At 36.2% G+C, this 27,596-nt stretch overlaps 9 protein-coding genes across 9 annotated transcripts; 7 read left to right on the top strand and 2 right to left on the bottom strand.

The window, feature by feature from the left end:
- Positions 1 to 491: 491 nt before the first annotated feature.
- On the bottom strand, positions 492 to 1,072 carry CBG07454 (the record flags this gene model as incomplete). Its single annotated transcript, XM_002645727.1, has 2 exons — positions 492 to 541; positions 943 to 1,072. 2 exons carry the CDS (start codon positions 1,070 to 1,072, stop codon positions 492 to 494), a joined length of 180 nt encoding a protein of 59 aa, XP_002645773.1.
- Positions 1,073 to 2,213: 1,141 nt separating this feature from the next.
- On the bottom strand, positions 2,214 to 3,151 carry CBG28075 (the record flags this gene model as incomplete). The annotated part of the gene is made up of 3 exons (XM_045240570.1): positions 2,214 to 2,252; positions 2,866 to 3,015; positions 3,059 to 3,151. The coding sequence occupies 3 exons, from the start codon at positions 3,149 to 3,151 to the stop codon at positions 2,214 to 2,216; spliced, it is 282 nt and encodes a 93-aa protein (XP_045098662.1).
- Positions 3,152 to 5,874: 2,723 nt separating this feature from the next.
- Positions 5,875 to 7,152, top strand: CBG28074 (the record flags this gene model as incomplete). Its single annotated transcript, XM_045240569.1, has 3 exons — positions 5,875 to 6,066; positions 6,116 to 6,697; positions 7,099 to 7,152. 3 exons carry the CDS (start codon positions 5,875 to 5,877, stop codon positions 7,150 to 7,152), a joined length of 828 nt encoding a protein of 275 aa, XP_045098661.1.
- Positions 7,153 to 15,290: 8,138 nt separating this feature from the next.
- CBG28073 lies at positions 15,291 to 16,402 on the top strand (the record flags this gene model as incomplete). Its single annotated transcript, XM_045240568.1, has 3 exons — positions 15,291 to 15,296; positions 15,346 to 15,435; positions 16,262 to 16,402. 3 exons carry the CDS (start codon positions 15,291 to 15,293, stop codon positions 16,400 to 16,402), a joined length of 237 nt encoding a protein of 78 aa, XP_045098660.1.
- A 451-nt stretch (positions 16,403 to 16,853) lies between these two features.
- On the top strand, positions 16,854 to 18,268 carry CBG28072 (the record flags this gene model as incomplete). Its single annotated transcript, XM_045240567.1, has 4 exons — positions 16,854 to 17,018; positions 17,067 to 17,108; positions 17,154 to 17,216; positions 18,146 to 18,268. The coding sequence occupies 4 exons, from the start codon at positions 16,854 to 16,856 to the stop codon at positions 18,266 to 18,268; spliced, it is 393 nt and encodes a 130-aa protein (XP_045098659.1).
- A 1,995-nt stretch (positions 18,269 to 20,263) lies between these two features.
- On the top strand, positions 20,264 to 20,931 carry CBG28071 (the record flags this gene model as incomplete). Its single annotated transcript, XM_045240566.1, has 4 exons — positions 20,264 to 20,419; positions 20,464 to 20,505; positions 20,661 to 20,732; positions 20,776 to 20,931. The coding sequence occupies 4 exons, from the start codon at positions 20,264 to 20,266 to the stop codon at positions 20,929 to 20,931; spliced, it is 426 nt and encodes a 141-aa protein (XP_045098658.1).
- Positions 20,932 to 22,353: 1,422 nt separating this feature from the next.
- Positions 22,354 to 24,900, top strand: CBG28070 (the record flags this gene model as incomplete). Its single annotated transcript, XM_045240565.1, has 4 exons — positions 22,354 to 22,459; positions 22,761 to 22,879; positions 24,693 to 24,844; positions 24,888 to 24,900. 4 exons carry the CDS (start codon positions 22,354 to 22,356, stop codon positions 24,898 to 24,900), a joined length of 390 nt encoding a protein of 129 aa, XP_045098657.1.
- Positions 24,901 to 25,092: 192 nt separating this feature from the next.
- Positions 25,093 to 26,012, top strand: CBG28069 (the record flags this gene model as incomplete). The annotated part of the gene is made up of 3 exons (XM_045240564.1): positions 25,093 to 25,155; positions 25,201 to 25,350; positions 25,956 to 26,012. 3 exons carry the CDS (start codon positions 25,093 to 25,095, stop codon positions 26,010 to 26,012), a joined length of 270 nt encoding a protein of 89 aa, XP_045098656.1.
- Positions 26,013 to 26,616: 604 nt separating this feature from the next.
- Positions 26,617 to 27,095, top strand: CBG28068 (the record flags this gene model as incomplete). The annotated part of the gene is made up of 2 exons (XM_045240562.1): positions 26,617 to 26,709; positions 26,937 to 27,095. 2 exons carry the CDS (start codon positions 26,617 to 26,619, stop codon positions 27,093 to 27,095), a joined length of 252 nt encoding a protein of 83 aa, XP_045098655.1.
- Positions 27,096 to 27,596: the final 501 nt, after the last annotated feature.

The following is a 27,596-nucleotide window of genomic DNA, read 5'->3' as shown; positions in this document are numbered from 1 at the left end:
TTTTATTGTTTTAAATAGAAAAATAAATTCGACAACAAGGAATTGTAAAATTTTGAAAAACACAGTTGCCTTGGGTGAGTTTACAACGACACTCCGCTATCCCGTTCCAAGCGCGCCTACAATTCAAATCAGTTTTTAGAGAATAGTACGGGCTATTGTTCTGGTTCGTGCTCTAACGAAATGATATAGTTCATAAAGTTTCAGTAGAACTCAATTTTTCAGGCATTAAGAACTAGAAAGAATTTCTCAATCTGGACAGAAATTTCAATATACCGTTTCTGGCTCCGAATATTGAAAAATGTTCTACAGTTTTCTAGCAAACAGTGGTTTTTGTTTCCTTTTTTTTATGCAATTGTTGTGAAGAACAAGCATAGTCTAGGCATGTAGGATATCAAAGTGCAAATATTTCACAAAAACGCAAATTTTGGAAAATATGAAATTTAGAAAGAATGATCGATCAATACAAGTTCATTTGAACGAAATCAAAGAATTTAGTTGCATGGGTTGACAGATGGACGAACGGTGGCCATTGGCATATTGTCTGAAATTCAATGAAAAAAAGTGGGTTTAAAATATGTTCTCTATTGTAAAAAATCAGTTATTCAGATTTCAGGTCAATTATTTAAGATATTCATTTTATCAATGTGTGGTGAATGTTTTATTAAAACCATCTTTTAGACGCTTTTGAGATCTATTATCTCGGTTCTTTCAACAGTTATCCAAAAGTTGTCAGCTAACAAAATATGTGTAATTTTACGAATAACCATTTATCAGTTGACTAATCGTTGATATTTTTTCAAAGAATTGAGATATTTAAGCTCAAAAAACGTATATAATGGGTTTTTGTTTGAGCATTTGCGAGAGGTAGTTCTGACTAAAAAAAATTACCTTATATTCGAGAAATATATTTTTCTAATATTTTCTCAAAAGACAACAACTCACTGATATCATCTATGTTTTCTGGATAACGGAAATCATCTGGATTGTCTCCTTGTGGAATTGGTGCCGCAGTCGCTATTCCAGACATCAACACGACGATCAGCAACATGAATTTCCAGAACAAACCGAACATTTTCTATAACTAAGTTCTTTTGAAAGGATGAGGTGAGCCCAGAAAAAAAACGCGAAGTAAAAAATGAAGGTGGTTCTCTCCGTGTTATCACACAAAAACGTGGGGGTTGGATTTGAAGCTCAGGAAGCGACAGTTGTTAGTTGTTCTAGAGAAATTCTAATAAAACAAAGTGGTGATCCATCTGTTAATTGGGTTTGTGAAACAACGATGCTTGGAACCAACATGTGACTAATACTCTTCAAGTCATCAGATTGTGATTTATAAATTCTAACAAGGGAAGGTTTTTTAGACAACGGTTGAGAATGTGCTCAGAATTTGTACAAAGGTACTTTCAAACATGCTGAATCCGAATCCAACAAAATTTTCAGCCCGTTCTCAAAAGGAGTCAAAATATGGCCTCGGAAAGTGATTTCAGTACTAAAATTTGACCAAAAACATGCATGTGGTTAAAAATTAGCTATTCGGGATTTTCTTGAGTGCGATACTCATTTTTCAACATTTTTCTATCTTCTGAAACTGTTTGTGAACATTTTCAAAAAAAAACTTTTTTTTTGAAAATTTTCCTCTCACGCGAGTGGTAGAGGAGGAGGGGGGGAAGCCGAAATCGGCTGCGTGGAGAAATCGAGCAAAAATTTTCAGACAAAGTTTTACGGCCTGGGAGTGAGAACGGGCTAAAAATTTTTCGTCATCGTATAGAGCATGTCTTAAACTATAAGTATGCACTTTTCAGTGTAATGTTTGTGTCCGCATCCTTCAAAAACTCGGTTTTTGCCACTTGCTCCCCGCGAAAGAGAGAACATGAAGAGAAATGTTTTGATTAGAAAAAATCGAAGGACTCGTTGGTGACAACAACAGGATATCGCCGAGAAATTACACTGGGTATTATTTCATCATGTTTATTGTGCAAAAAGTGAAGAGCCGTAGAGAAACGAGAGGAGTGATTAACACATGGGAATACATGAGAATGTGGAAGAAGGTTTGGTACGCAACATTGAAAAATTAATATCAAGACATAAAATAAAAGTGATGATTGGGAAAAAATCTGTTGAAAAGAAAATGTAGTTTTCGGTTGGTTCTTCTTGGAATGATTTATGGACGAATTGTATCTCAAAATGAGATTTTTGATTCAAGAAGAAAGCTGTTAAGTTTGTTCCTCGTCGGTGATCATAGCAATTGTATTCTGGAATGAAAAATATATAATGAATATTTTGATTTTGACGTAAATAAGGGCTCCGGGGCATTTCGCGGATAATGCAGATAAATAAATAGGTTTTAGACGTGATCATTTTTCTTTGGGGAATGTAAAATGTTTTGTTTTTGATAGAACACATTCTGCAATACGAAAAGTTGCAAATTTCTAATTTCAGATATTAAAAAAATTTTTTGAGTTTTCAGAATTCCAAGCTGTGTTCTATTCGAGAAAGAATCTATGCAAACCCTGAAACTGTTTTTCTCGTTAAAAACCTCTATGTTCCTCTATTATCACTGTGACAAACTGTCCTGGAGCAGAAATTGTGAAACAAATAATCTCGTTTCGTTTAGTTAATCTAAATGAGCATACAATTTATAGTAAACATTCTAATAAAGTGCCACCGAACCCATTAACTTTGAGCCCGTATATCTCATGCTCTTTGCAAGATTTCAAAAAGTGGTTCACTGACAAAATATGGTTGGAATTATTATAAACATTTTATCAGTTGACTGCTTCTTGATATCTTCTACAGAAGTCGAGATAATCGAGCTCAAAGTTGGGTGACACTCTTCTAGAGTGTTTACGGTATCTTCTATTTTACCTCGCTGTCATTTTTCTCCTCGATAATGCAATTAATCGTCTCAATGGAGTCCGTCATACACTCCTTCAGTGCTCCCATCAGTTCGTCAAGACTCAAGTTTTGGTTCACTTTGACTTGATGTTTCTGGACAGTTGGTTCAGCATTACTTCTCTGAAAAAGAAAACTATTCAAAAACTCCTCAATTCAAGCATACCTGAGTGAAAACTTGAAGACTCTCAATCGTCTGATTGTCTCTTCTCAAACTTTCAACCAGCAATCGATGAAGTTCTTGAAGAGAGTTTGACATTTTGCAAATGGTTCTTCTAAAAGACAAAAAATTAGAAAGCACACGAGAGCAGAAAAACCGAGAGCCGACGAGAAATAGAAGCGAAAGAAAAAAGATAAAAGAAGAAAAAGACAGAAATGCAAATGTTGTAGTTTTGCACATTCTGTTCTCTTTGCGTGAAACATGATATGGGTACGAAATGAGGATTGATTGAGACGGGTCCAAAAGAACTTGCAGCTTTGAACTTCAGATGAAATTTTTGATATCAAAACACAAAAGTGGAAGAAGAAGTGAAACTGAGGGCTTTCTGCTCGCGCCATCTCAATAAGCAATCTCAAAACAATCAAAACATTTTTCAATCAGTTTTTACAATGATGTGACCCTGGTCTCCCGAAATGTTTTTTGATGAAACTTTTTGAAGTTTTTCCTTATCTGAATTCTGTGAACTGACATAAAAAAAACTGGAATGAGACCCTAAAAAGGAGATAAGCGATGAAAACATATGACGCTGTGAAAGAAAATAGCTGCGAAGCCTCAGCCTAAGAAAATAGCTGTGAATTGCGAAACACTAAGACGTATTCTCTGTCAGAACCCAGAATAATGTTGCACTGACCCAAAGAAAGAACAAGGAAACCAGATAAATTGTACTTTTTTGAATTTTCTCTCACTATATCTCTGAAATTACATTCCAAAACTTAAAGATGCTCAAAACCTTTCTCACAAGGGAACCTTGTTTAGCCGTCATCTTAGAATTTGTTCTAAATTTCCTCATTTATAGTTTTGAATACTGGCTTTCTCGTGGTGTATTTGGTTTTCTGCACAAATTTTAGAAGTCGAGTTATCGGCGGTTCAAGTGATTTTAGTGCTGATTGCTCACTTTTGGAGTGAGTTTTTGAGATTATTTTTCGAAAGATTTCCGGAAATCACAAATTTGAAATTTGATTTGAAAAACTGGGAAAATGTATAATTAGGTGATACAATTATTTTTCTTTTGAATCTACTTTACATCAACAATCAAATGTTTCAAGATTCTTAGATGACATTTATAAATTATGGACTTCAAAATTCACAAAGAGCCCTCAATTTCTTGAAATCTAGGATTTTATTTTCAAGTCTGAACTTTATTGCACTTATCAGCGATAACTAGTAGAATATCAAAAATCAAATTCCCGCCGAAATCTGCGGTAAACAATGCCTGAGTTTCCAAGCCGTACACAGTCTCTCGCTCACAGCTTCTAAAACAAAACATCTACACCGACATGAGACCTTCCAGAGACAGCAGCTGCCTCTCTACACGCATAGATTTTGGACTGTTGCGATCTCTCGGAGACAGCAAGGAAGCACGTGCATATGAATGAAAGGGGAGTAATAAGTTGTGTTTTTTTTATGTTTTAGTAAAAAATGGCCCAAAAATGGGCATCTTTCAGAAATTGGCAAGTATCCGGAGATTGAAGTTTTAAAAAAATGAGACGCAATTTTTTTCTCCATTGGTTGAAAAAAAATCTTTCTAGTTTTCTCATCGGCTAGTTTAGTGCGAAAAATAAAAGGTATTTGAAATCAATGTAAAATCAATGATACCGACATTTTTAAAACGCCGACAAGCATAACTCTTTTCATGTCTATTGTAAATTTAAAAATACATTTCAGCATACTTGTAACGAGCCGGGCTTTTTCCCGCATTTCGGAGGCCCGGCTCGGCGGGCCTGTCATTCCACAAGTTTTGAAAATTTCAAAAAACACATAAGGGGGACCCTTATGTAATTTTTTTCGATCAAAAATTTTTTTCGATTTTTTTTTTATTTTTTTTGATCAAACAGACTAAATGGAGAAAATTGTATTGAGAGCTCAAAATTGGGCTCAAAATGACAAAATTTTTGCTACCGGGCCTTGAAAATTTCATCAGGCCCGGCCCGGTTTGGAATTTGACAAGTATGCATTTTAGTTTGTGTCGTATAAGATTGAAGATATCAAATAACCCCTTGTCTTGGAACACATACTTTTCTTGTCTGATTTTTCTTCCAGTGTTTTTCTGTTCTCGTTCGCTCTAACAGAAAAAGGATAGCAAATTGCTCTCGGCATATATTCGCATCGAAAAATCATTTGGATTAATGTATCTCATGCAAAAAAATGAGATTGATTTTCTTTTTTCACCAGAACTAATCATTGTTCCACCCGAGTATACATTTATCTGATTTTCTGAATCAGAAATATACGAATCTTTAAGTTTAATATTGCTCTTCCTACTACTACAATTTTTCTTGTGTCCAACCTACAGCACGTCATAAAATGCCGGCTGGGACAGGTGCCATTGTGCAACAGCGGGTTTTCTCTCTTTTTTATTGAATGGTGTGTGTACAAAAACGGTCTATGATCTTTTTCTTTTTTTCTCTTCTTCTTTCTCGCGTTCTTTTATTATTCACATTATACAGGCACAAATGGAACACGATTTTTTACCGAAACAAAGACCAAGTCGATTTGATCAAATGGATCTGTTGCCTTCCTACACTCAAACTCCTATTATCCCGTCATTATCACCTCCAGCAATTCTCACGTAAATTTTTGATAAGTGAATTGCTGTTCTAAAAAATCATTTCGCAGTCTGAATGCGATTCCGCGAGCTGTGCAAAAAGTCAGGAAGCGATAGATGTGACAGTTCGAAATGATGGCCACCAAAATTTAGAGGTATGACTTTTGTGTTTAATGTTCCAGATGTTCACAATTTTCAGCAACCTCTTGATTTGGCTATGGTTGAGAAACTTATGAACCGGAAAACGATCGAATGGATTTCCGATTTGCAATTGAAGCTACCCGGGGGTTTGCTCAGAACATCTCAAACAAATCCCAAAGACATTCTCTCTCCTCCGGACAGACCAAAATGTAAATTGGTTGCATTACCGCCACCGGCAAAAAAGATGCGAAGTGCTGACAGAGTTCATGTGAGTCTTATATTATATTCTGAAATTCCCCCTGCTTTTCTTGTTCCAGAAATCCTGGCTCCGATTTTGTCGAGTTCTCCAACTGGAAGGTTTCTGTCCACCAGTTTTCAACTCAGACCAACTGATGGAATTCCTCAGCTCCCAAATTCTACCAGACGAGAGTCACACCATCGAGCCGCTTGCAACAGAAAAAGAAATTTGGGATCGAGTCACCGAGAGGCTGGTTCCTGGAAACTTTCGTGCACAACACCTCATTCAAGATTTACTTAAACCAAGACCGGAACTTTGTAAAAAGTGCAGCTTCAAAAACAATGACCCTCGTTACCAAAAGCAAGAGACCAGAGATCACATCGATCAACACACGAGAGACAGTCTGGACGAAATACCTCGTTTTTGGCGGAAAGATTCAAAAGCGGTGGTCAAATCCCAAGAATGGTATCCATCCGAAAAAGATTGGCTGTGTGCCAAAAAATCGAAGTTGATGGAAAACACGACTATTGTTCATAAGGATGTCCCAACTGCCGAATCAACTAATAAAAGTTGCTCTATTTGCTTTGAGAAGTTTGTGGAGTATTATGATGATGAGGACGAAGTCTGGCGCTTGAGACAATCGATGGAGTACAATAAAGGAGTAAGTAAATATGGGACACTGTCAACTTTGTGCTCAATTATCTCAATTTCTATGAAAGATATCAAAAACTTGTCAATTGATGAAATATTGCTGATAATATTATTAAAACTTTTGCAGTTGAGAAGTTTTTGATATCTCTTGTAGGATTCGAGATAATTCAGCTCAAAGTTGACGCCTCTGGTGAGCTTCATTTTGAGGCAACATTTTTTGAGAATCATTTTTTGAAAGAAGCTTGGATTTTTGTGAACATTTTATCAAAATGTCTTTGTTCTCAGTTTTGAAACGGGTCCTGAAAACTTTTGAATTATGTAGAGCCCGGGCCGGGCCGGGATTTAGCGAGTATGCTACTAGAGCAAGTACGGTAGTTGCGGTATTAACTTTTTGATCAAACCAATTTCCAGGTGGTCCACACATATTGCATGGAGGTGGATAACAAAGGTGTCGGGACAGTTTAACAAGTGTGTACCGGCTTCAATTGCGGAAAATAGCCAAATGAGCTCTCATACTGCATAAACATAGCTTTCAATTATCAGTCTTAATGTTATCACGGTTATATCTGTTCCCCCAATCCCAATGACTCTTTTTTTAATCACATTTTATTATTTACTCTACACGTCACATATACCCTCCCACACACACACAAAAAGTCGTATTCCTCGCTTCCTATCATGCATTTTTTCCTTTTTATTCCCCATTCCTTCCCCACCTCCCGAGATGTTCCCACACGATTATCATATCGTTTTTGACTCTCTTTCCTTTTTTTTCTCTGTTTCACCGAAATAAATATTCTTCTTCTTTCTTTTCATACTGTTTTGACCGTTTCTTGCTTCCCCTGTTTTCGAGTTAGGTGCCAGCCGCCCGAAATCATAAACATCCCCCATCTAATGTCAAAATCGTCTGTATCGTCCGCGCTCTTCGTCTACACACACATAACCACCACGACCACTACCACCCGAGTGCTCTCGTCAGTTTTCTTGTCCAAAAGTGCATTCACGGGCGGGGGTCGTCTTCCTTGCGCGGTCCCCCCCCCCCCCTTCTGTCGTCGCTCCTCTCCTTTTTCATCTCTCGCCACACGTTCAAAACTAAATGAGGGTAGATGTTCTCTTTTTGTTTTTACTCTTTACTCTCCTCGTGTGGTCAGATCCCGAATTAAAACGTTTCACATTTTGGAAGCTTAGAAATCTAGGTGCGGCTTTTCATGAACTCGGCCCGGGTTGGTGCTCAGTGAGCTTCAATATTGTGAGTTTTGTAGGTTGCATTTGTGACTTACCTCATAATGAGCACCATCATCTTTCCGACGATACTTATAACTCTTTTCTCATCCACATTATGCACTTGTTCCCACTTTTCTTTTTTTCGTGAACACTTATTTGTTCAAAATTCTTGGGACCTTGGCAAAGACAGTACCCTGGTTATGCATCAAAACATCTTGAACGTCATATGACTCGTTCTTTCGTTCTCTAATTACGGCTTAATGAAAGCAAAACATATCTCTCATACGTATGCTTTCCCAGGACATAGAGGAATCAGGGATGTTCGGAATGCCAAAAGTTCTGATCTTTTAAATTCCGACAATTTAAATTTGTCAATAGTCCGATTTAAGAAATTTCGGAAACTCGGAATCCCACTGCCCACCTACAGAAGCTATAGAATTGATTCCGCTCGAGACCAGCGTGCACCTTTCACATATCGTGGTCCAAAAAACTCTAATTCCAAAAAAATCTTCTGAAAATATTCCGACAGAAGTTTCATTCCGATTATCTTTTTTTTTGGAATTTTCAGAACTCTAAATTCCATTCCGAATATCCCCGGTTTATCTCTGTACCCGGATACCTCTGGATTCGTAAGTACAATAGGAAGTTCCATTAAAACATTTCCAGACATTACCCCATTCCATCCTTCCTCTCCCGATTTCTCTGCGTCAGGTATCTCTTTCTCTCTCATACTATCATTGGGTAGGGCGCATTCATTCTCTTTTCTATTTTTCCATCTCCCCAATTTCTACACCTCTCTTTCATTCAGTGCATCTCTTTTTTGCTGATTTTGGTTCCCTTTTTTTGGTTTTTTTCTCCTGGTTGTTTGCTTCTCTGTTCTATTTTTCACCGATAGCTGCTTTATCGATAAATTTACGATGGCTTCGTGGCGGCGGCGGAGGCCGAAAATGGGCAATCAAAGCAGGAATAAAATGAGGTTAGTTTGTTTTATGTAGGGGTGCATGTGAGCACATTTTTTTGGGATTTTGCGGGAGGGAATTTCAAAATAAGTTGTAGTTTCAAAACTTCTAGCTATCTGTGGGATTGAAGGCAGAATTATCTTCAACATTCTCCTAACTCACAAGATTCAACTTTGGATAATATTATCTCCCAATTAACTCAATTATTTCTAGACACTTACTTATAAAATTCAAATTTTCCGCCTCCACGTGATATGGTGTTCTCCCAAATAGCCCCAAAACCTTTTTTTTCCCTATGACGTCGTTCCTTTCTACCAAAGTGCCAAAAAGACATTCATCGGCGGAGTCGATGTACATTTTTTCTTTCTTTTTTGTGTGTACATACACTTTGCTACGGTACCCGGGCGTCCAACCACCACTATTTCTCATCTCTCTTTTTTTGAATTCCCCCTCTTTTTTCTTCTCCTTTCTCCTTCTCTTTCAACCCACTCCGTCTTTTAAAATAAATGTTAAAAATGAACATTGTTCTATTTTTGAAATACTGCAATTTGGGGAAAAAAGTTGTGACGTGGTAGATTGGGTTTTTTTTCCATTCCCCAAAAAAGTCTTCCGAGACGGTTTTTTTTTTAGTTTTATGAGCTACATTCAATCAGAAAGCTGGCATTTCGACTTATTCCTCTCTTTTCTTCCAATTTGTTAAACGACCTGGTTAATAGGCGCACTTCTATGGCGGTCGGCCGAGCAGCCTCGAAAATAATCCCACTTTTTGTCTTTATACAAATTTTCCTTTTTCTCATCTTTCTAGTTTTGTACCCCAAGATTTATTTTCTGTAATCTTGTACAAATTTTTTTGTTTTCTTCTGTTTCTTCTGACTTTTCAAGAAACGGAAAAAGTATATGGAAATTTCTGTGCCCTTTTGAACTTGCCATTCATACACCCGGAACAAAAGCAACAGTCTCTTTTCTGAGATTTTGAAGAATAGAGACAGCCAACGTCTAGTGAGCTTGTATAAATGTTTTGATTTCCCAAAACTTTTTTGCGTGCGCACAAGAAAGACTGCGTGCACCTTGGAGACGCAGAAATACTTCTCTGTTTTTTGGCGGGAGTTTTGAATGTTGGTATTCTACTAGTTGGTGCAGAAACTTGTAATTGGTTTCAACTGGTCAAAACTGAACTCTAAATGTGAAAAGAGACTGCTGGATTAATAGATTTCAACTTGAATCATTGCTCTCCTTGTTTTTTGAAGAAAATTCTTGAATTCAAAGAGCCAAAATTCTGCTATGTGATGTTCATTTTTCGTTCCCCATATTTCCCAATTACTGGCCACCTTCTCTAGGAAATGAGGTCCGAATACTGGTTTTTGCAAATCTTTGGGGGCAAAACCTCATCCATAAAATGAGCTCCCGTCAATGCGCACTCCCTCCCTTCTTGTCTTTTTTTCGTGTCTACCATAATTCATTCTTGTTGTGCTCTAACTCTCTTTACCGTATCTACATTAACCACAAAAAACTCAATCATTTGAATTTTTAAAGACCAGAAGAACATTTATGTCGAAACAATTTGTGTCGATGCGAGTTCTTCATTTTTCTCCACTTTCACTTTCATTCATATGCACGTGCTTTGTTGCTGTCTCTATGAGATTGCAACAGTTCAAATTGTTTAGAGGCACCTGCTGTCTCTGGAAGGTCGCTTGTCCGTGTAGATGTTTTGTTTTAGCAGCAGTGAGAGACTATGTGCGGCTAGGAGACGCAGACATTGTTGATCGCTGCTTTCGGCGGGAAGTTTGATTTTTACTAGTTTTCGAATTTTTCTAGTTGTTACTATAGATTCCGGTGAATGTAATATCTTTTATACTTGAAATTGGAAACCTAGATTTGAAGATAGCGAGGCGGCTTGGTAGATTCTTGTCCATAATCTGTAAAGATTATCTAGGAATCCTAAAACTTTGATTTCGCCGAATCAGACCTTTACAAATATGTTCCAATCATTAATCACCGGCATCCTGTTTTTTTTTCAAAATCTTGTGAGACAAGACCTCATCCATAAAAAGAGTCTCGTCCATGCGCACCCTCTTTTTTTGCTTTTTTGTCACTTCTGCTCTCGTCAATCTCTTTTTGGTTCACACTCACCAGAGACTACAGAAAGTCAGTTAATTCGAAAGAAGAGTCATTGTAGAAAATGATGTTTTCTACTTAGGTAGGTTAGTGTAGTTTTCATCATTCAAACTTTTATGGTAGTTAAGTGAAAGGAGCATTCTCCAAAAGTATTGTTTGTCTTTTTCAAAAACTCTTCTCACAAATCTTCCTCACCTCATCTCATTATTTTGTACTTATTCAATTTCTTCCCATCCCATGTTCAAAAATTGTTCCTTCAATTCTTTTTGTGCCATTTCAAAGAAATTTGTCTTGTATCAATCTGATCTCGTGAATGATCTCTACACATTTCTCTCTTATCTTCTCTTTTGAACAGTCTCTCACGTATTCCTAAAACAAGAGATCCCATGTTCTCAATTTTCTATGTATATGTTTTGCTTTCAAAAAATTCTAACAGCTGCATGTGAGAGACTGAGCGCGATTGGAAGAGACGCAGGAACATTGCTCTTGGTTTTATGGCGGGAAGTTTGAATTATGTTTTCTGTATCAGTGACTGTTTCTTTATGAATCAATATTTGAATATCCACAGCTCTCTTCTAAAAAACCTACCCAAACTTTCCAATTTGAACTCAATTATTTCGGTTCCTGTAGAAGATACAAAAAAGTTGTTAACTAATAAATTATTTTACATAATATTACCAATATTTTATCAGTTGACGAATTTTAGATATTTTTTTCAGGATTCGAGATAATTGAGGTCAAAGTTACTAGTTTTAGTGGGGCCCTGTCAGAGAAAATACGGACCCATTTTTTGTCGCCAGATATCCAATGAAATAGGTTTTCTAAAATGTACGTTTCTCCTTTAAAACATTATGTCGGCAAGCTGGTTTTTTCGAAATTTTGAAAAGTAAATCTTTTTTAATTTAAAGACGAATTCGGCCCCATAGAATTTTATGTTTCATATCTCTTTTTTTTGTTCACATTTAGTTGAGAATTTGAGAGTCTATAAATTTTCAGGGATGGTTAGTTCAGAGTTGATCATTCAATTTTCTAACAAGGAATTCATTAGCTTCTCTTTTTTTGTAGTTAGCAACTCTAAACTTTTTTCTTATCTCGTCCAGTCATCTAAATTTCTCTCAACAATAAGTAACTTGGATACGCAGGTTTATGTTGTGTGCTGCTTTCTTTGCGGAAGTTTTGAAGTTTGATTTACGACACCTTTCGTGGTTCACGTGTTCTTTTATTTTAGTGGCTGTGATGTTGGAGAATAAGGACGTTCATACTAGATGATATCATACATGTGGATGGCCGGGCCGGGCCGGCCCGCTTCCCTCAAAACCCTCCGCCCGGCCCGGCCTGGCCCGCTGGCCGGCCTAGGACAACTTTTCGAAAATGTTACTTTTCAAATGTGCCAATATATTTTTCATACATGTGGATGGCCGGGCCGGCCCGCTTGCCTCAAAACCTTCGGCCCGCCTAGGACAACTTTTTGAAAATGTTACTTTTCAAATGTGCCAATATATTTTTAATAGCACAAATATTAATCCAAATGCATACAACCATCCAAAAAAAGTCAATTTAATTGAATTTTTAGCAAAAAAATCAAACTTCATTAAGCCAAGGATGAAATTTTTTCTAAAAACGACCTCAAAACAGTCTTTTTCAACAGAATCGTCCTCTAGCGTGGATTTTTATTTATTAAGGCGAAAAGCCATCTTGAAAAATGATGATTTGCTCAAAAATTTCGAAATTTTCAAAAAGCGGGCCGGCCCGCGGGCCGGCCATCTTTTTTACAAGTATGGATGATATACTGTAAAAACTCTGATAGGTCGCCACCTAAACCGTCAATTTAGAAACTGTACATCTTATCTCATATTAAAAGCATCAAAAAGTTGTCAACTGAGAAAATGTTCTTCAAAATATTAAAAATATTACATCAGTTAAACTCTTTTTTTTAAATATCATTCTCATGAACTGAGAAAAAAAAGCTCAAAGTTAAAAATTAGGGGTGGCGTTCTCTTAGGGTGTTTATGGTAAATGTGATTACTGTTTTTTTGGAAATTTATTGAGAACAGTAAAAGTAACTCATTTTTCTGAACCACCGGCTTTCTAATTTTACAGCTCCAATAATTTTCCCAATTTTTCGGCTATCGATAATCCAGTGTGTTTTTTGAGCACTGATTAGATTTTCCAATTATGAAATAATGGAATTCCTATTCTGTTATGTTTCATGATATTTTTCAATTGGATAACTAGGTTCACTGTTTTGTCTTTTCCTCCATCGTAAATATCGAAAAAATAATTATCACATGACTCAAAAAATTGAATGTTTGGCTCCTCCCTTTAACAATGCTGACAGAACGTTGATTTTTCAAATTCTCAAAAGATGGACCTCATTTTAAAAAGATGGGTGTCAATTTGCACTACCCATTCGTTCTGTTGTTTTTTCATTCGTTTTTTTTTCTGCTAATACTAAAAAGATTATGATTTTGTTTTGAAACCGGAGTTGTTATTGAATTAATTTTAATTTTGAAATTTTGAAAAGAATATCTGAAAAAATCAAAAAGTGGCTGCTTACGTGGAAGGGAGGTCGTTGAGTACTCATACATATATCATTTGGAGAGGCTTGGAAGAATATACTATTATAAGATTTCTGTTTTAGTCTGTCATGTATCTGTTTCTTTATTTTTTTTTTTGAAAATCTTTTTAATTCTGAAATATCTCCATTCCTGTTTTCTTAATGTTCTATCGAGTTTTATGGGTTTTGGGATTTCTCAGAAAATCTTGCCACTTTTAATCAACATTGAAAAACTGAGAATTTTTAAGATGTAAACACTAAATATTATTGTTGTCCGAAAAAATTAGAGTTAGAGAGTATTTTTTGCAGTCTGAATACGGTAGGTACCTCGAAGCGACAAGCCTTAATACCACATATTCAGTGGAGACGCAGATAAACTTTTCGATTAACTATCTGCGTCTCAACTTCAATTTTTTTCGGACAACAATAATATCTTTGAGTCAGATATTATAACCACACTTTAGAATTAACAATATACTTCAAACGCATAAATGTCCTAACAAAATTAAAATTTACACATAAAATATCCAATTTTTGATATTTTTTCGGCGGGCCATTGCGTATGAACAAAACACACAACACTTTGATTCTCATCATTTCCCCGCTTCTACAAAAACTCACTTTGTCATATCTTTTAATTATTCAATTGCAGAACCGTCTTCATCTTTGAGAAAGGACAACCAGTTTGCCATATTGAGAATCGAAAATGAGTGGGTTTTTTTAATTTTCAAGATGTTTTTGTTAGTGTCTAGGAAATAATTAAAAAGAAAATCATAAATATTGTTGTTTCAGTATAAAGGAGATTAAATACCCAATATTTTGAAACTGTCGGAATCATTTTCTTTTCGAGCACATTAAGGCACAATCTCTGAAAAACTCGAAAACACCAGGCAATGTAAAAAATTAAAATGGTTCTACGAGTCTGTATCGTATGTGGTGGGTATAGGGGCTACTCTAAATGTAAGACTTTTGACATTGGTACCCATAGGCCACGCAGCTTTCTGGGCGCGACAAATTACCGTAACCCCCAAAAATTATTTTCGTTCAAAATAATGATATCGACTCAAACCTTTCAGGTTTGCGTTTCTAGTACTAATATGGTACTTTTACACCACATACAATATCAGACTCCTAAAACCATTTTGAATTTTTTCATTGCCATTGCCTGTTGACCCGATCTCAATTCACTCAGAGAATGTGTTTTAAGTCGTTTTTTCGTCTCAACGTTTGCTTTCTAGCTCTTCACTCTCAATTTATATTCTGCCTGATTTTTAGTTTGGAGCCCCTACTAGAAAAAATTGTGGTATACTGGTTCAGACTTCATACAAAATTGTTTTCTCAAATTTGTGTAACAGCAGACCCTCTAGAAAATTTTGACAATCGCGGTAGATATGTCATATTCGATTTATCACAACTTCTTTTTCTGAATTGAGCATTTAAACACCGGAAAAATATCCGAAAGTGTTAGTCAACTGCCATTCCGAATTTTCGTTTTTGCTGAAAAGTGAGCTTATATTCTGAGCGGCTATATTCACATTTTTAGTGTAGGAGAATTTTTCAAAAATGCTCTGCCTTGATATTTTTAATCTTATAATCTTGGCCACCATTGCAAAAACGCCAGTAAATTAGCTTTAACCATTCATAAAAGAGATATTCTAGAGATTGATCATAATTTTCATACTTTCCCTTATTCTCTAACTATGTTTTCATTTCCAGAATTTCAAGTCCTGTCTGCTTGGAATCCAATCATGGAAGTGAGTTTTTTTGTAATCAACCATTGTTTGTATCAGCTTGAAATTTCAGAAAGCGAAAGACTGCTTGGAGGGATGTCCACCAAATATGGAGGTTGCTGATTGGATTTTTGAGAGTTTGAACCGTCATGATCGTAAGGCTGTAAGTTTTCATTTATATCATGTTTCTAATTGGTTATTTTGAATTTTAAAAGAATAAAAATTGGATTCTGAAGAAAATTTTGGATTTTGAAGAAATTATGTTTTTAAAATCTATTTATGATTATCATTTTGAAAATTCATTTAAGAAAACTTTGATTTTAAATGTTTCCCAAGTTTTTGAAAATCTGAAAATATCTTTAAAATCCAAAGTTTTTTTTCAAAATTCAACTCTTTTTAAGTTCTCTTTTTTTCTAAATTTGGAGACCCAAGAAACATTGCAAGATCTGGTTGATGAGACTGAAAACTTCCAAGTCGACTGATTAAAAATAGAGATTCAGTTTTGTAGTTGACAGCTTTTCTCTAAAAATCCATCCAAATGAGACATCCTACCTAAAGCAAAACAAGTGTCAAAACTACCTGAAAAAGCCGGTAGCTGGTTTAATTAGGATCAATTTATACAAAAAAGCTGTCAATTGAACATTTCACATTTTAATTGTGTTAATTAACGTTTTCCACGCTCATCCTACAAAATCTAAAATGTTTTTTTTAGAAATCTAAATTTTGTGAAAAACTTAAATAGAAGGCCACCGCAAACCCCAAATTTGAGCTCAAGTGTCTCATTTTTCATAAGACGCATCAAGAATCTGTCCACTGATAAAATGTTTGAAATATCATCACCAAAATTTTATCAGTTGACCCAGTTTTGACATCTTTGATATAAATTGAGATAGTTGAGCTCAAAGTGAGAGTATAGAGTTTTCTATGAGAATGTTTGACGGTATTTTTAATTCAGTCAAAGTTGTTTCCTTATCATCATGCGTCTTCAGGTAATTCGCGATGGACTTGTCTCCGGTTCTTACTCCCACTGGGAAGTCTCGCTTGGACTGCAGAATGTCTATGTCCAACCAGGTATTGGAAAGGATAATCGTGATGAGAACAAGGACGTCAAGGAGAACAAGGAGGAGTGAAAGAGCACCTAGTATTCAAGTCTGTTCATTTTCTTTATCACGGGTGGCGCGAAGCGGGAACCAATAATTTATCAAATTTATTGACTTCTTGTTATGGCTCAACACATTGCTCCTCCTCTATGAAATTAATTGGCGGTTGAAACCTTTCTTTTTCAAAAATCATTATCGGCAACAGACGATCAATATTTTGGGCTTGGATCAGTCTCACTTTTGAATACATTGTCTAATGTTATTTAAATGTTTTTCTGGTTTTCTTTCATCGTGTATTCAATTATCCTCCGTCTTTGGGACTTTTCTGAAGCGAAGATTGCCGTCTGATTGTAATAAATTTTCAAAATGACTTACTTATTTTTATCTTACGTTTTATTCGTGGTTTTCAACCAATTTCAATATATCTCTATTTTCATTTTCCTCGAACCACCAGAAAATGCAGTGTTTTTTGAGATTCAACATGGTCAAATTTTCGTCCCCATCCGAAGAACTTCAAAACATGATTCGGACCCATCACTCGCGACCACATGACCGTTTTCCCTGTGCGATACGAGTCAAAGGCTCACATGGAGCAGGAGAAACGATACCTCTTGCCAGTGGCTATATTGTAAAGTTCAGGGATCAGGTAACACTGAAATTTTTGAAATCAATTTGAAATTTAGTTACTTTCCAGACAGTTTACTACCATGACGTCGGCGGACTCACCAAGAGATTAGTAAGTGTTGTGAACAGTTCATAGAAGAAAAATCGCGCTTTTCAGAATAATAAAGAGCGCCGGAAGTTGGCCAACCAATACCATGAGATCCACTGGTCTCTAGGAACGGTAGAGAATAAGGAATCCTAAAAAATGTGTTCTGGAATTTGCAGTCATCGGAGGTGGTATCAAATGACAAGCGGCGCCAGGAAGAAGTTTTCGTGGGTTTTCGAAATAGAGACGATAGATACTCAAACTTATCAGGTTTGTCGAAAAGTAATGCGCGTTTTTGATTTCTTTCAACACCATGCAAAACTTAAACAAGGTAAGACAAATCAACAGGCTTTTTTCCATCATCATCAACCACTTTCTAGCAACTCATGCTCAAAGATTCAATGCCTCTCTTGAAGAGCTACGATTACTGGAAGTCAAAGTAGTTTGCACTATACGCGCATTACTTTTCGACACAACCTAATAGTTTTATAAATAACTGTAAAACCTGTAGTAAAAGAGCTGGCTTTTCATTTTCCATGAGGTCTTCTGGGGGCGATTCAATCGATGGTGGTCTTTAATTTCAAAGCTCTTGTTAACACAGGTTTCACGGAAATTTTCAAGAAAACTTGAATGTAAAACCTGTAATAGAAAGGTCCTCACACTGTCAACTTTAAGCTCAATTATCTCAAGTCTTTTTCAAGATATAAAAAAGTCAACTAACAAAATATTTATAATTTAATGAAAAACAATTTATTAGTTGACATATTTTTTATATCTGTGACTGAAACCAAACTAAATTAGCTCGAAGTTGAAAGTAAGAGGTTCTTCTATTACAGGTTTTACAGTACCCTAAACACTCTGACAGAATGCCCTTCTTCCACGTCGTAGAGTTCATTTCTTCCGGTTCCTGTGAAAGATATCAAAAAGAGGAAGACTTCTGACAAAACGACAAATTTTCTGTCAGTCGACCTTTTTTTTAAATCTTACACATGGACAGAGATGAATTAGCCTGAAGCTGAAAGTTAAAGAGGCAGTTTAAATTAACCAATTTTCTATTTTTGAAGAAGAACTTCTGGCAGAAAATTGAAATGGATGGTAATGGCGCCCTCTTCGAGTTCGAGATGCTCCATAACTATGTGGATGTGTTCTACGGGTTTTTCCTCCCGGCTGACGTAAGATCGTCATAGGCTTTGAATGCTATATGTTGTTTTCAGTTCCAACCACTGGTGTGGGATGTCTAGCCCTCTTTATTGTATTCCGTCCCGCCCATCTTATCTGTGAGTACATCAGGATGAATTTATATCTTATCCTTGGATTTCCAGACGTACATTTCCTCTCGAAAGTTCCTTTTCTTCCGATTCTTCCATCGACACATCATTATGATTTTCCGCACTTCCTTTTTTGATTAATAAACACACTCTCATAATATGATAATTTTTTCAATTTTCTTTTTGTTATCACCCACTGGTTTGTAACCAGATTGTTTATCTTATATTTTTTGGTATTCTTCTCAATTTCTAATTAATGGTAGTTTCCAGACTTTTCATCCGGTCGGCGGACAAATTAGAGCAACGTAAGAACTCCGATGTTGGAAAGAGACATATCCAAAGTGAAGCTTCGGCTTGTGACTGATATTCGTAGTTTTGGAGAACTGGTTTTAAAGTAAGTTCAGAAAATCCTTGAGGATATAACAAAAAATGTAAAAATTGTAGGACTGTGTGACTGGAAGAATATCAATTCGTATCTACATTTTCTGAGTTAACAAATCAAACTTCAATCTGCTGGTCTGAAAGCTGGGATGGAACAAATGCTTCAAGGACGTCATATAATGAACAACGGAATGATCCTGAGAATGGAAGGTGTTGAAAAAATAAGTTGATTGATTTGGTGGGCGTTGGGACATCATAGTTTAGGAAGTGACCAGATTATGCTCATGTTCGCCACAAATCGACAGGCGCCGCGTAGTTCAGCAGATTGCACAACAGCATCTTCAATAATTTCCCCAGTAGTTTACTCCAAGAGATGAAATTGCCATCTGACTTTTAACTAACTTCCTGATGGTACCACAAACATAAATGCTGGAAAGCCGATACCAGTTGAATCTTAACGGCTAAGTCGGGCTTTTTCCTAGATAATTACATAAAGTTTGAGTTATTAAGGAATCAAAAATTTCTCAAACTTATTAGTGTCGAATATTTATGCTCAATTTTTTCGTACACAGCTTTGCAAAGTTTCACAACAGTCACATTTTTCGTTTGTGATATTATTTATATTTCGTTATATTTTTTATTTTTTTGGTTTTTTCCTTTCAGATTCTTATTGAAAATTCCAGACACGGAACCACGTAAAGAAGTGCTCAAAGCTTGGAAGCTGAGTGTGCATGACAGTGCTTTTCTGAGAATTTGATGACTTTTTTCCTGCAACTCTGATTGTCACGCTGATGATTTAGTAATTTTATCATTTCTTTTTATAACCTTCTCAAAACAATTGCAGCAGTCAATTTTAAACTTTTGAATCAACTATGGAAAAGGTAAAAAGGTTTCAGAACTGTGGAAGCACTGATTTTTTTTTTCCGTTTCACAACCTGTTGGTGTTATTTTAATTACCACGTTTACTCTAATCAACTTTGAGTTCAATTATCTCGTTTCCTTTAAAAGATACCGAAACAATTTTAATTGATAAATTATTTATCATGTTATCCCCAATTTTTTATCAGTTGACAAATTCTTAATATATCTTATAGGAACCGAGATAATTGAGCTCAAAGTGCACATATTGGGTGGGATTCTATGAAACTATACTATGTTTGCTCTGTTATATTGTTACTTTTATGATTGCACTTTGCGCTTAATTATCTTGGCACATATGAGAGATATCAAAAATCTGTCAACAGATAAAATTTTACAATAATGTTATTAACGCTTTCACAGTATATAAATTTTTTATATCTCACACAGGAACCGAGACAATTGACGTTTATGATCAGTTTCTCAATATTTCCTCTTCATCACATATTTTTTCATTTTCGGATCACCGTTTTTTAGTTTTTGCATGCTCATTTTAGGCCTTGCTTCTAGTTCGTTTGGTTTCCTTTAACCCTTCTTTCCTTTTCGGTTGCTTTAGGCTCGGTACATCTGAGCACAGATCCAAAATTTCAGATTTTCGCGTGAGCAAGTTTGCCGATGCAGCCTTCTCGTGAGCTCGAAGAACTGATTGCGCGTCTTGGAAACCGAAACGACCCGGGATTCCCTTGTGTGGGTCGACAGCTCATGCAAAATGGTCAACAGGGTGACATAGTAACTCTTGGAAACGGTTACGTTGTTGGAGAAGAGTGCAGGGTAAGTGGAATTTTTCAAAACCTTAATCATCCATCATATTTGAGGAGGTATTCTACCGAGAGGAGAGTGGGCTTGCTACCAAATTGGTATGACTTTCAGCAACGAAGAGTTTTCTAGAATGTATATTTTTCAGACCCCTTTCCAATTGGAAAAACTGATTTCTCACTACCGGAGCATCAATTGGTCTTTGGGTTGTGTAAGATTGTTTTAAGATTTCAACCACAACTGAACACGTTTCCAGTCTTCTGACAATCATGACTCAAACTGGGAGACGTTGGAATCGAAAACCCCAAGAGAAAAAGCTATTATCATGGTAATATTCCTTTTTTCACAGATTCTACTTTCACATTTTTCAGGCATGCTTTCCATACCGAATCGAGAAAGATACAGCCAGCGGAAAGATGGAATTTGAAATGCTGTTAAATGCCATCCCAAAACGAGTGGTTGGTTGGTGGTTGCCAATAGAGAATGTAAGATATGAGAATCTGCATAAAACTATTTATCATTTTTAGTGTGATGATGTCACGGATTCAAATGCTATCAACCACCAAGACTGACTATAAGTACAAGGTAATTAATCAGTTTTTTTTCTAAGAACACATAAGAACATTTTCTAGCTCGCAGTATTCTCTGGCTGGTCCCGTTTCGATGATATCAATTTATCCTCTACATCTCAACACAATTATGATCATCAATACAATTTTTCCATTCTCTAATTGTACAAAAATGTTAATAACGCAAACTTTGTTGTGTTCAATTTTCTGATTGACTGGGCTGCTACCAGATTTCAATTTCTACTTATTGATCAAATTTTTGCAGTTTCAGTAGACTTTTTCCTTAGGGTATCAGTGAGAATCATGGGTAACAACAAGGACCTATAACGAAAATCATGGATAGCAGCAGGGACATTCATCGAAATCCATGGATAGCAATGAGGATTATGGATAACAGCAAGTACCTGCTCCAATGGACCTGCTCCAATGGAGGAAAAATCCTGAAAGAAGAAGAAGGATCCCGAGTCAGACCGGATTGTGCACATTCCCTGAGCTCCTGCTGAATAAAAGAAACAACGAATCGGTGAGCTGAAAGTTAACACAGCTAGGAAAATAATCCAACAAATTTCAATTGAAATTCAAAGGAAAATCTGTATTTGTCAAAAATTTTGCATATTTTCAGTCTTCGATCGACATCGGATAAATCAACAACATTGGAAGCCATCTATGGATCAATGAAAAAATTCGATTCAAACAAAAAATGAGTTGGAGTTCAAAGAAAACAGACACCTGGTATGTTTAAAATGGCTATCAAAAATTTATGGAAATCTTATTAAGATGAACTTTGAACGATTTGACCTTGATCGACATTGATGTTTCTTAATTCTAAATTAGATTGTAAGTATTGCTACTCAAAATGAAATGAAACTTAATAGTACATACTTACCGTAGTACCTGTGATACGATTGGACCCACACACTGTTAAGCTGGAGCTGATTTATCTTGGCTCTCATACAAGATATCAAAAATTTGTCAACTGCTAATTTGTCTATGATATTTTGGTAAACAATTTATCAGTTGACAACTTTTTCCTATCTTTGAATGAAACAGAGATAAATTAGCTCAAAGTAAAAAATTAGAGAACCCTGCTATGACAGACATTACAGTATTTATTCGATTTTTTCAATTCTCTCAATTTTTTTTTCAGAAGTAGCTCTACATTGACCATGCAATCTTCCATCGATCTACCTAGACAATCATTGTCGACTTTAACAAAAAAAAAAAACAATTTATCTAAAATTGAATGTTTCAAATTTTCCACATAAACTATTAAACTCAACTTACATTGCCTGTATTTTTATTTGAACTTTTGGTGTTTATTTCACCATTTCGTACCTACCATTATTCTTTTTTCCAGAATCTTGATTCTTTTTCCAGAAAATGAACCAGAACGAGCGAGACGAAATCGTCCGCCTCTTTGAGGCCCAACGCCAGCTCCAACGAGCCGATGCAGTACCGGATCGGTTGAATGAGATGGGATTGGAAGGTGAGTTGGGCTGAAAAGAGAGGAGCGAGAACGAGGAGAGGAAGTTACTAGTTTTGAGGGAAAAAAATCATTTTCTAAATGTTCCATTACATTTAAGAAGCGATGAGGATTGAAAATTTTGCGGCCGCAAACGCCAATCTAGGTGAGAAGTTTCTTGATTTTTAAAGTTTTTCTATTCCTAAGTTATCCTAATTTTTGGGTTTTTGAGTTCTCTGTGTTATTCCCTGATTTCTGTCCTGTGTGAAAACTGTCTGTCTGTTTGAACAATTTATCTGAAAATCTGCTAATTTTGCTATTGCAGAAAATATGGAAGATGGAGAGGAGGAAAATGGTCGCCACAATGTCCCATGGTTGGGCCACATGGAGGAGGAGATGGAGGAGGAGGCCTATGACTCCGGTCGTTCTTCGATTGAGGAGATGGTACGTTTTTTTTTTAAATTTTGAATCTCATATCACTTCAGCTTGAAGTTCTAAATTCAAATGGTGATATACAGTACTGGCCATAAAGAATGCGACAACTTGTTTTTTGAAGATAACTTTTTGAAAACTCAACTTTTCAATCCGAATTTTTTGTAAGATTTTTTCAGCACTATCAAAAACTTTTAGGCTAAGTTGGTTTTAATATTCTGCTACAATTTTTTTGAAAATTAATATTTTTCGAAAATTCATGAAAATGACATTTTTGGAGATCTATACAAAGAAGCTCAAGAAACACCGGAGGTCAAAAACAAAATAAAGGTAACAATAAAAAGTGATTTAATATTTCGTTGGGTATCCTTTCGCATCGATAACAGCCTTGCATCTACGTGGCATCGACTCCAGGAGCGTCTGAACCACCGTCATCGGGATACTCTTCCAAGCAGCTTCGAGTTGAGCAAACTTTTGATTGGCATTGGATGCTCTGACTCCTTTGAGGCGGCGTTCCAGCTCCTCCCACATATGCTCGATGGGATTCAAGTCTGGAGATTGACTTGGCCATTCTAGGAGGTTCACACGGTGACGTCTGAACCAATTGGCGACATGACCCGAAGTATGCTTCGGGTCATTATCCTGTTGGAACACCCACGATCGGCCCAAATTTGCTCTTGCCCATGGTCTCATTGTGTTCTCCAGGATGTCTTCGTACACATATCGATCCATGGTTCCAACGATTCTCTTCAATGGTCCCATAGAAGTGTCGGAGAAGCATCCCCAAACCATCACAGATCCACCTCCATGTTTCACAGTTGGACATTGGTACTGTGGAGCATACCTGGAGCCAATGGGACGTCGAATCCACTGAATACCATCAGTTCCGAACATATTGAACTTCGATTCATCGCTCCAGATGTGATTTGCCCACTCACGGGGGCCCCAGGACAAGTGCTGTTTAGCCCATTCAACGCGAGCTTTTCGGTTTTTCAAACTGACGAGTGGTTTTTTGACTGGTCTTCGTCCGTGCAGTCCAGCAACTTGCAAACGTCTTCTAATAGTTCTTCTCGATGGTACCGGTTCATTTGGAGACGTCACAGAAAGTTGAATATCCGTAGATGTGCGTCTAGGATCTTCTCGGCATGCGCGCAAAATGTTCCGATCCATATTTCTGGAAGTGGTTCGGGGTCTTCCTGGAGATTGGCGATGAACAGCGCCATTCTAAATTGTTAAATTTAGTTGAGAAAGCTGATTGAAACCTCACATCATCTCGATTTTTCTTCAGAATACGGTAAATTTGGCTGGAAGAACAACTAAACTGAGTTGCAAGTATCTTCGGATGCGCGCCGAGTTCATGACCACGCACAATGCTTTTTCGCTCGTCCACAGAGAAGGATTTTTTCCCGAATGGTCTAACCATATCTGAAAAACAATAAAACAATAACTAAAACTAATTCCAATTAGTTGTCTCTCAACTTTATTTAAAAAAACCAAAAATCATGAAAAATATGCAAAATGAAAAAAAAAATGAAAACAATTGAAAAAAAATTTTGTTTGCAAGATGATGCAATTTCCAAGTACGCAAGTTTTCGTAACTTTCCAATGTGTCTACAGTAAAAAATTCGAGTTGAAAAGTTGAGTTTTCAAAAAGTTATCGTCAAAAAACAAGTTGTCGCATTCTTTATGGCCCAGTACTGTATGTCGTCGAACTAGATGTATCAACTCACAAAAAAAGCAGATCAGCAATTCTAATTTGCATTTCTAAAATATTCTTGGAAACCAAAAAAAAACAAAAAAAAAACAAAAATTTTACAATTTGCAGGATGACCATCTCCAGGAAATTAACAGAAATGTTGATTTCGCTCGTCCGGCTCTGAAGCGGCGTCACGATCCCAATAGTGACCCGTGCGACGCTCAATTGAAGAGGAAAAAGACGGAGGAGGAGGAGGAGATGGACAAGAATATCAGAAAAAGGTAATCAGAAAAAATTGAGGTTTTCTATTATTTCTTCTTTCAGTGATCGCGGGTAGCCTTCTACTGCTCAAATTCAGTTCATCGATTATTTCGTTGTTAATATTTGTTGTTTTTGTTGTAATGTTTTCAATAAAGCACTAATGGGCACTCAATTTTTCTTTCTATTTTCTATTCTACAGGTTCACTGACCTGATTTTTTATCTGATTTTCTTAAACTGAAAATCTAATTATTCTCTTTTTTTCAACAGATGGCTCAAATTGGTCTACAAGACGGAAACGGATTGCTAGAGTCTCCATTTGTCAGTACTTCGGTGAGATTTTTAAACTCTTCAAAAATGAGAACAGAGATGTTTCAGACAATCAGCACGTTGAATTCGATTCAATTCGAAGTCGACATCGAGTTGGCTTCTCCAGAACCGGCTCCGGAAACTACTACGCCTGTCGAAGCAGAAGATGGCAAAGAAGAAAAGCAAGTCGAGGAGCCAAAACGGAAAATTTTGGACTACGTGAGTGTTTTCTTACCTTATTATCATACTATTTATCGTAAACTTTGAGCATAGATATCTTGATTCCAGTGCAAGATATCCAAAACGCGTCAACTGATAAACTATTTATCATGATATTATCAACATTATAACAGTTGACACATTTTTTATATCTCTCATAGGAATGGAGATAATTGAGCTCGAAGTTTACGGTTTGGTAGGCTTCTATTAGAGGAAAAACGGTAGTTGCTCAAATTGGGTCATTTGATTGTAAGTGAGGAGTTGCTAAGAACATTATTAAAAAAGACCAGCCTGTATTTGAAGATTGAGCTCAATTATCTTTATTTCTATGAGAGATAACCAAATGTATGAACTGATAAAAGTTTTGTCATGATATCACCAACACTTTGTCAGTTGAAACATTTTTGATAACATTTATGAAAATTGAAATAACCAAGGTCAAAGTTTTAGATAAATGGATTTCTATCAAAGTCTTGACGATACTCTGAAAATGCCGTTATAAAAATTACTGATGTCAGAAATATGTATTTTTTTAATTTTACCATTTTCCGTGTTATTGAGCTAACCAAAAGTCGAGGGATAATGTAATTAACAAAAAGTTTCAGGTGCAATCCGTCGGACAAACGTTGATTCGAAAATTGCGATCGCGAGCTGAAAATTGAGCTATTTCTTCCTTTCACTGTACACATTTTTCCAATAGATTACTCATTTTCGAAAAATTCCATTCCATATTTATACAACATCTCATGTCTCTATATTCTTTTAGTTTTATCCACTTCGACGCATTCGAAATCCTTCCACCTAATATTTTGATTACGTTTCGTTTCATATTACAAATTTTGTTTAGTTTTGATATATCATTGTATACAACGATTCTCATTTGACAGCTCCTCACATTTCGGACTCTGATTTCGACTTCCTAATAAAGATTTTTGTATAATTTTCAATGTTTGGTCTCTTTTTTTTGTATTTGTGTTGTGAACACTTCTAATACTTTTCTCTAACCTCTTAGAAAGGCTCTTTCTGATTTTCATGGTCCCTTGTAAGACCCTGCAAAAAAAACATGTCTTGATGGAAAGTTTTTGAAATCCGAGAAACATCAACTACATTACTTAATTATCAAATTTTGCTGAACGTTTAGTTATTCGCTGAATTCAATTTTACATGAAAATAATTTTCAAAAATTTTTTTTCGTGGGACCGCAAAAAATCATGGAGAGCCCAATTTCAAAATTTTTCAAAAAAAATTTCCGCTAACTTTTCAGAAATGAAGTATATTCTGAACTTAAAAGCCGATTTCTGTGATCCTCGCGAGGAGATGGACATCCTCCAGAACTACGTGCTCAGCTACAAGGACCCGGTAAGTCCCTCAATTTTTTGAGTTTTCTGGATAGTGGATAGAAATGTGGGTTTTTGGATGGCCCAGTTTTTCTTCTGGCTCTGGAATCCTTCTCCGGAACATTTAAATTTGAAAAAATAGGATTTTTGTTAAGTTTTGACATTTAAGACAAATTTTGAGATAGACCCGACAGCCACTATTCCACACAATTTCGAAAAATGTTTTCAAATTTCGAAATTCATTTTCAGACGGACGTCTTTGCTCCGTTGGTTGGCTTCTTCATCGGAACTTTTCTGAAATTCTGCTTCTTCGAGCGCGATTCGTTACATTACCAAGGCCTCCTTTATTATTGTGTATATGTCCTGACACTTGCCATTCTTCGGCTCTTTTTTGTTATTTATTGTTAATTTTCTCATAAATGAAAGAACTTCGATTTTTTCCTGATTTCTCACTGATTTTTTCCTGGTTCATGGTCATATCCATTTGATATCAAGTTTATTATTCAAAGTTTTTATAGCTGGAAACGTGAGTTGATATGTTGTTAGTGTAGCTCGTGGGAAAATTATACGCTTGTTCACTCCATTACATTTCCAACTTTTGAGTTTTTTTCTTTTTGCTTCTAATTTTCCGATTTTTAGTGTTGTAGGGTTGTGTTTTCGCATGCACATTTTGATTTTGCAATCACTCCATCCGTGAAAAAAAACTTAACTTCACGGTTGAGATGCCTTCCTTCTCAAAGATCTCACTATGTTTGTTTATTAATTTTTCACATATCATAATTTCTACGTTTCCCGATTCTTGATTTTGTGGTGTTTTCTTGTTTTCCGTTTGGTGTGAGCCCCATTTTCCCCTCTTCCTACTAATTGGCTTCTTTTCAGAAGTTTCCCACACGTGACACACTTGCTCTG

Source organism: Caenorhabditis briggsae, assembly GCF_000004555.2.
Source record: "Caenorhabditis briggsae complete genome, chrX, whole genome shotgun sequence".
Lineage (NCBI taxonomy): Eukaryota > Metazoa > Nematoda > Chromadorea > Rhabditida > Rhabditidae > Caenorhabditis > Caenorhabditis briggsae.
Note: the sequence above shows the minus strand (reverse complement) of the source record. Positions and strands in the feature narration are given on the sequence as shown.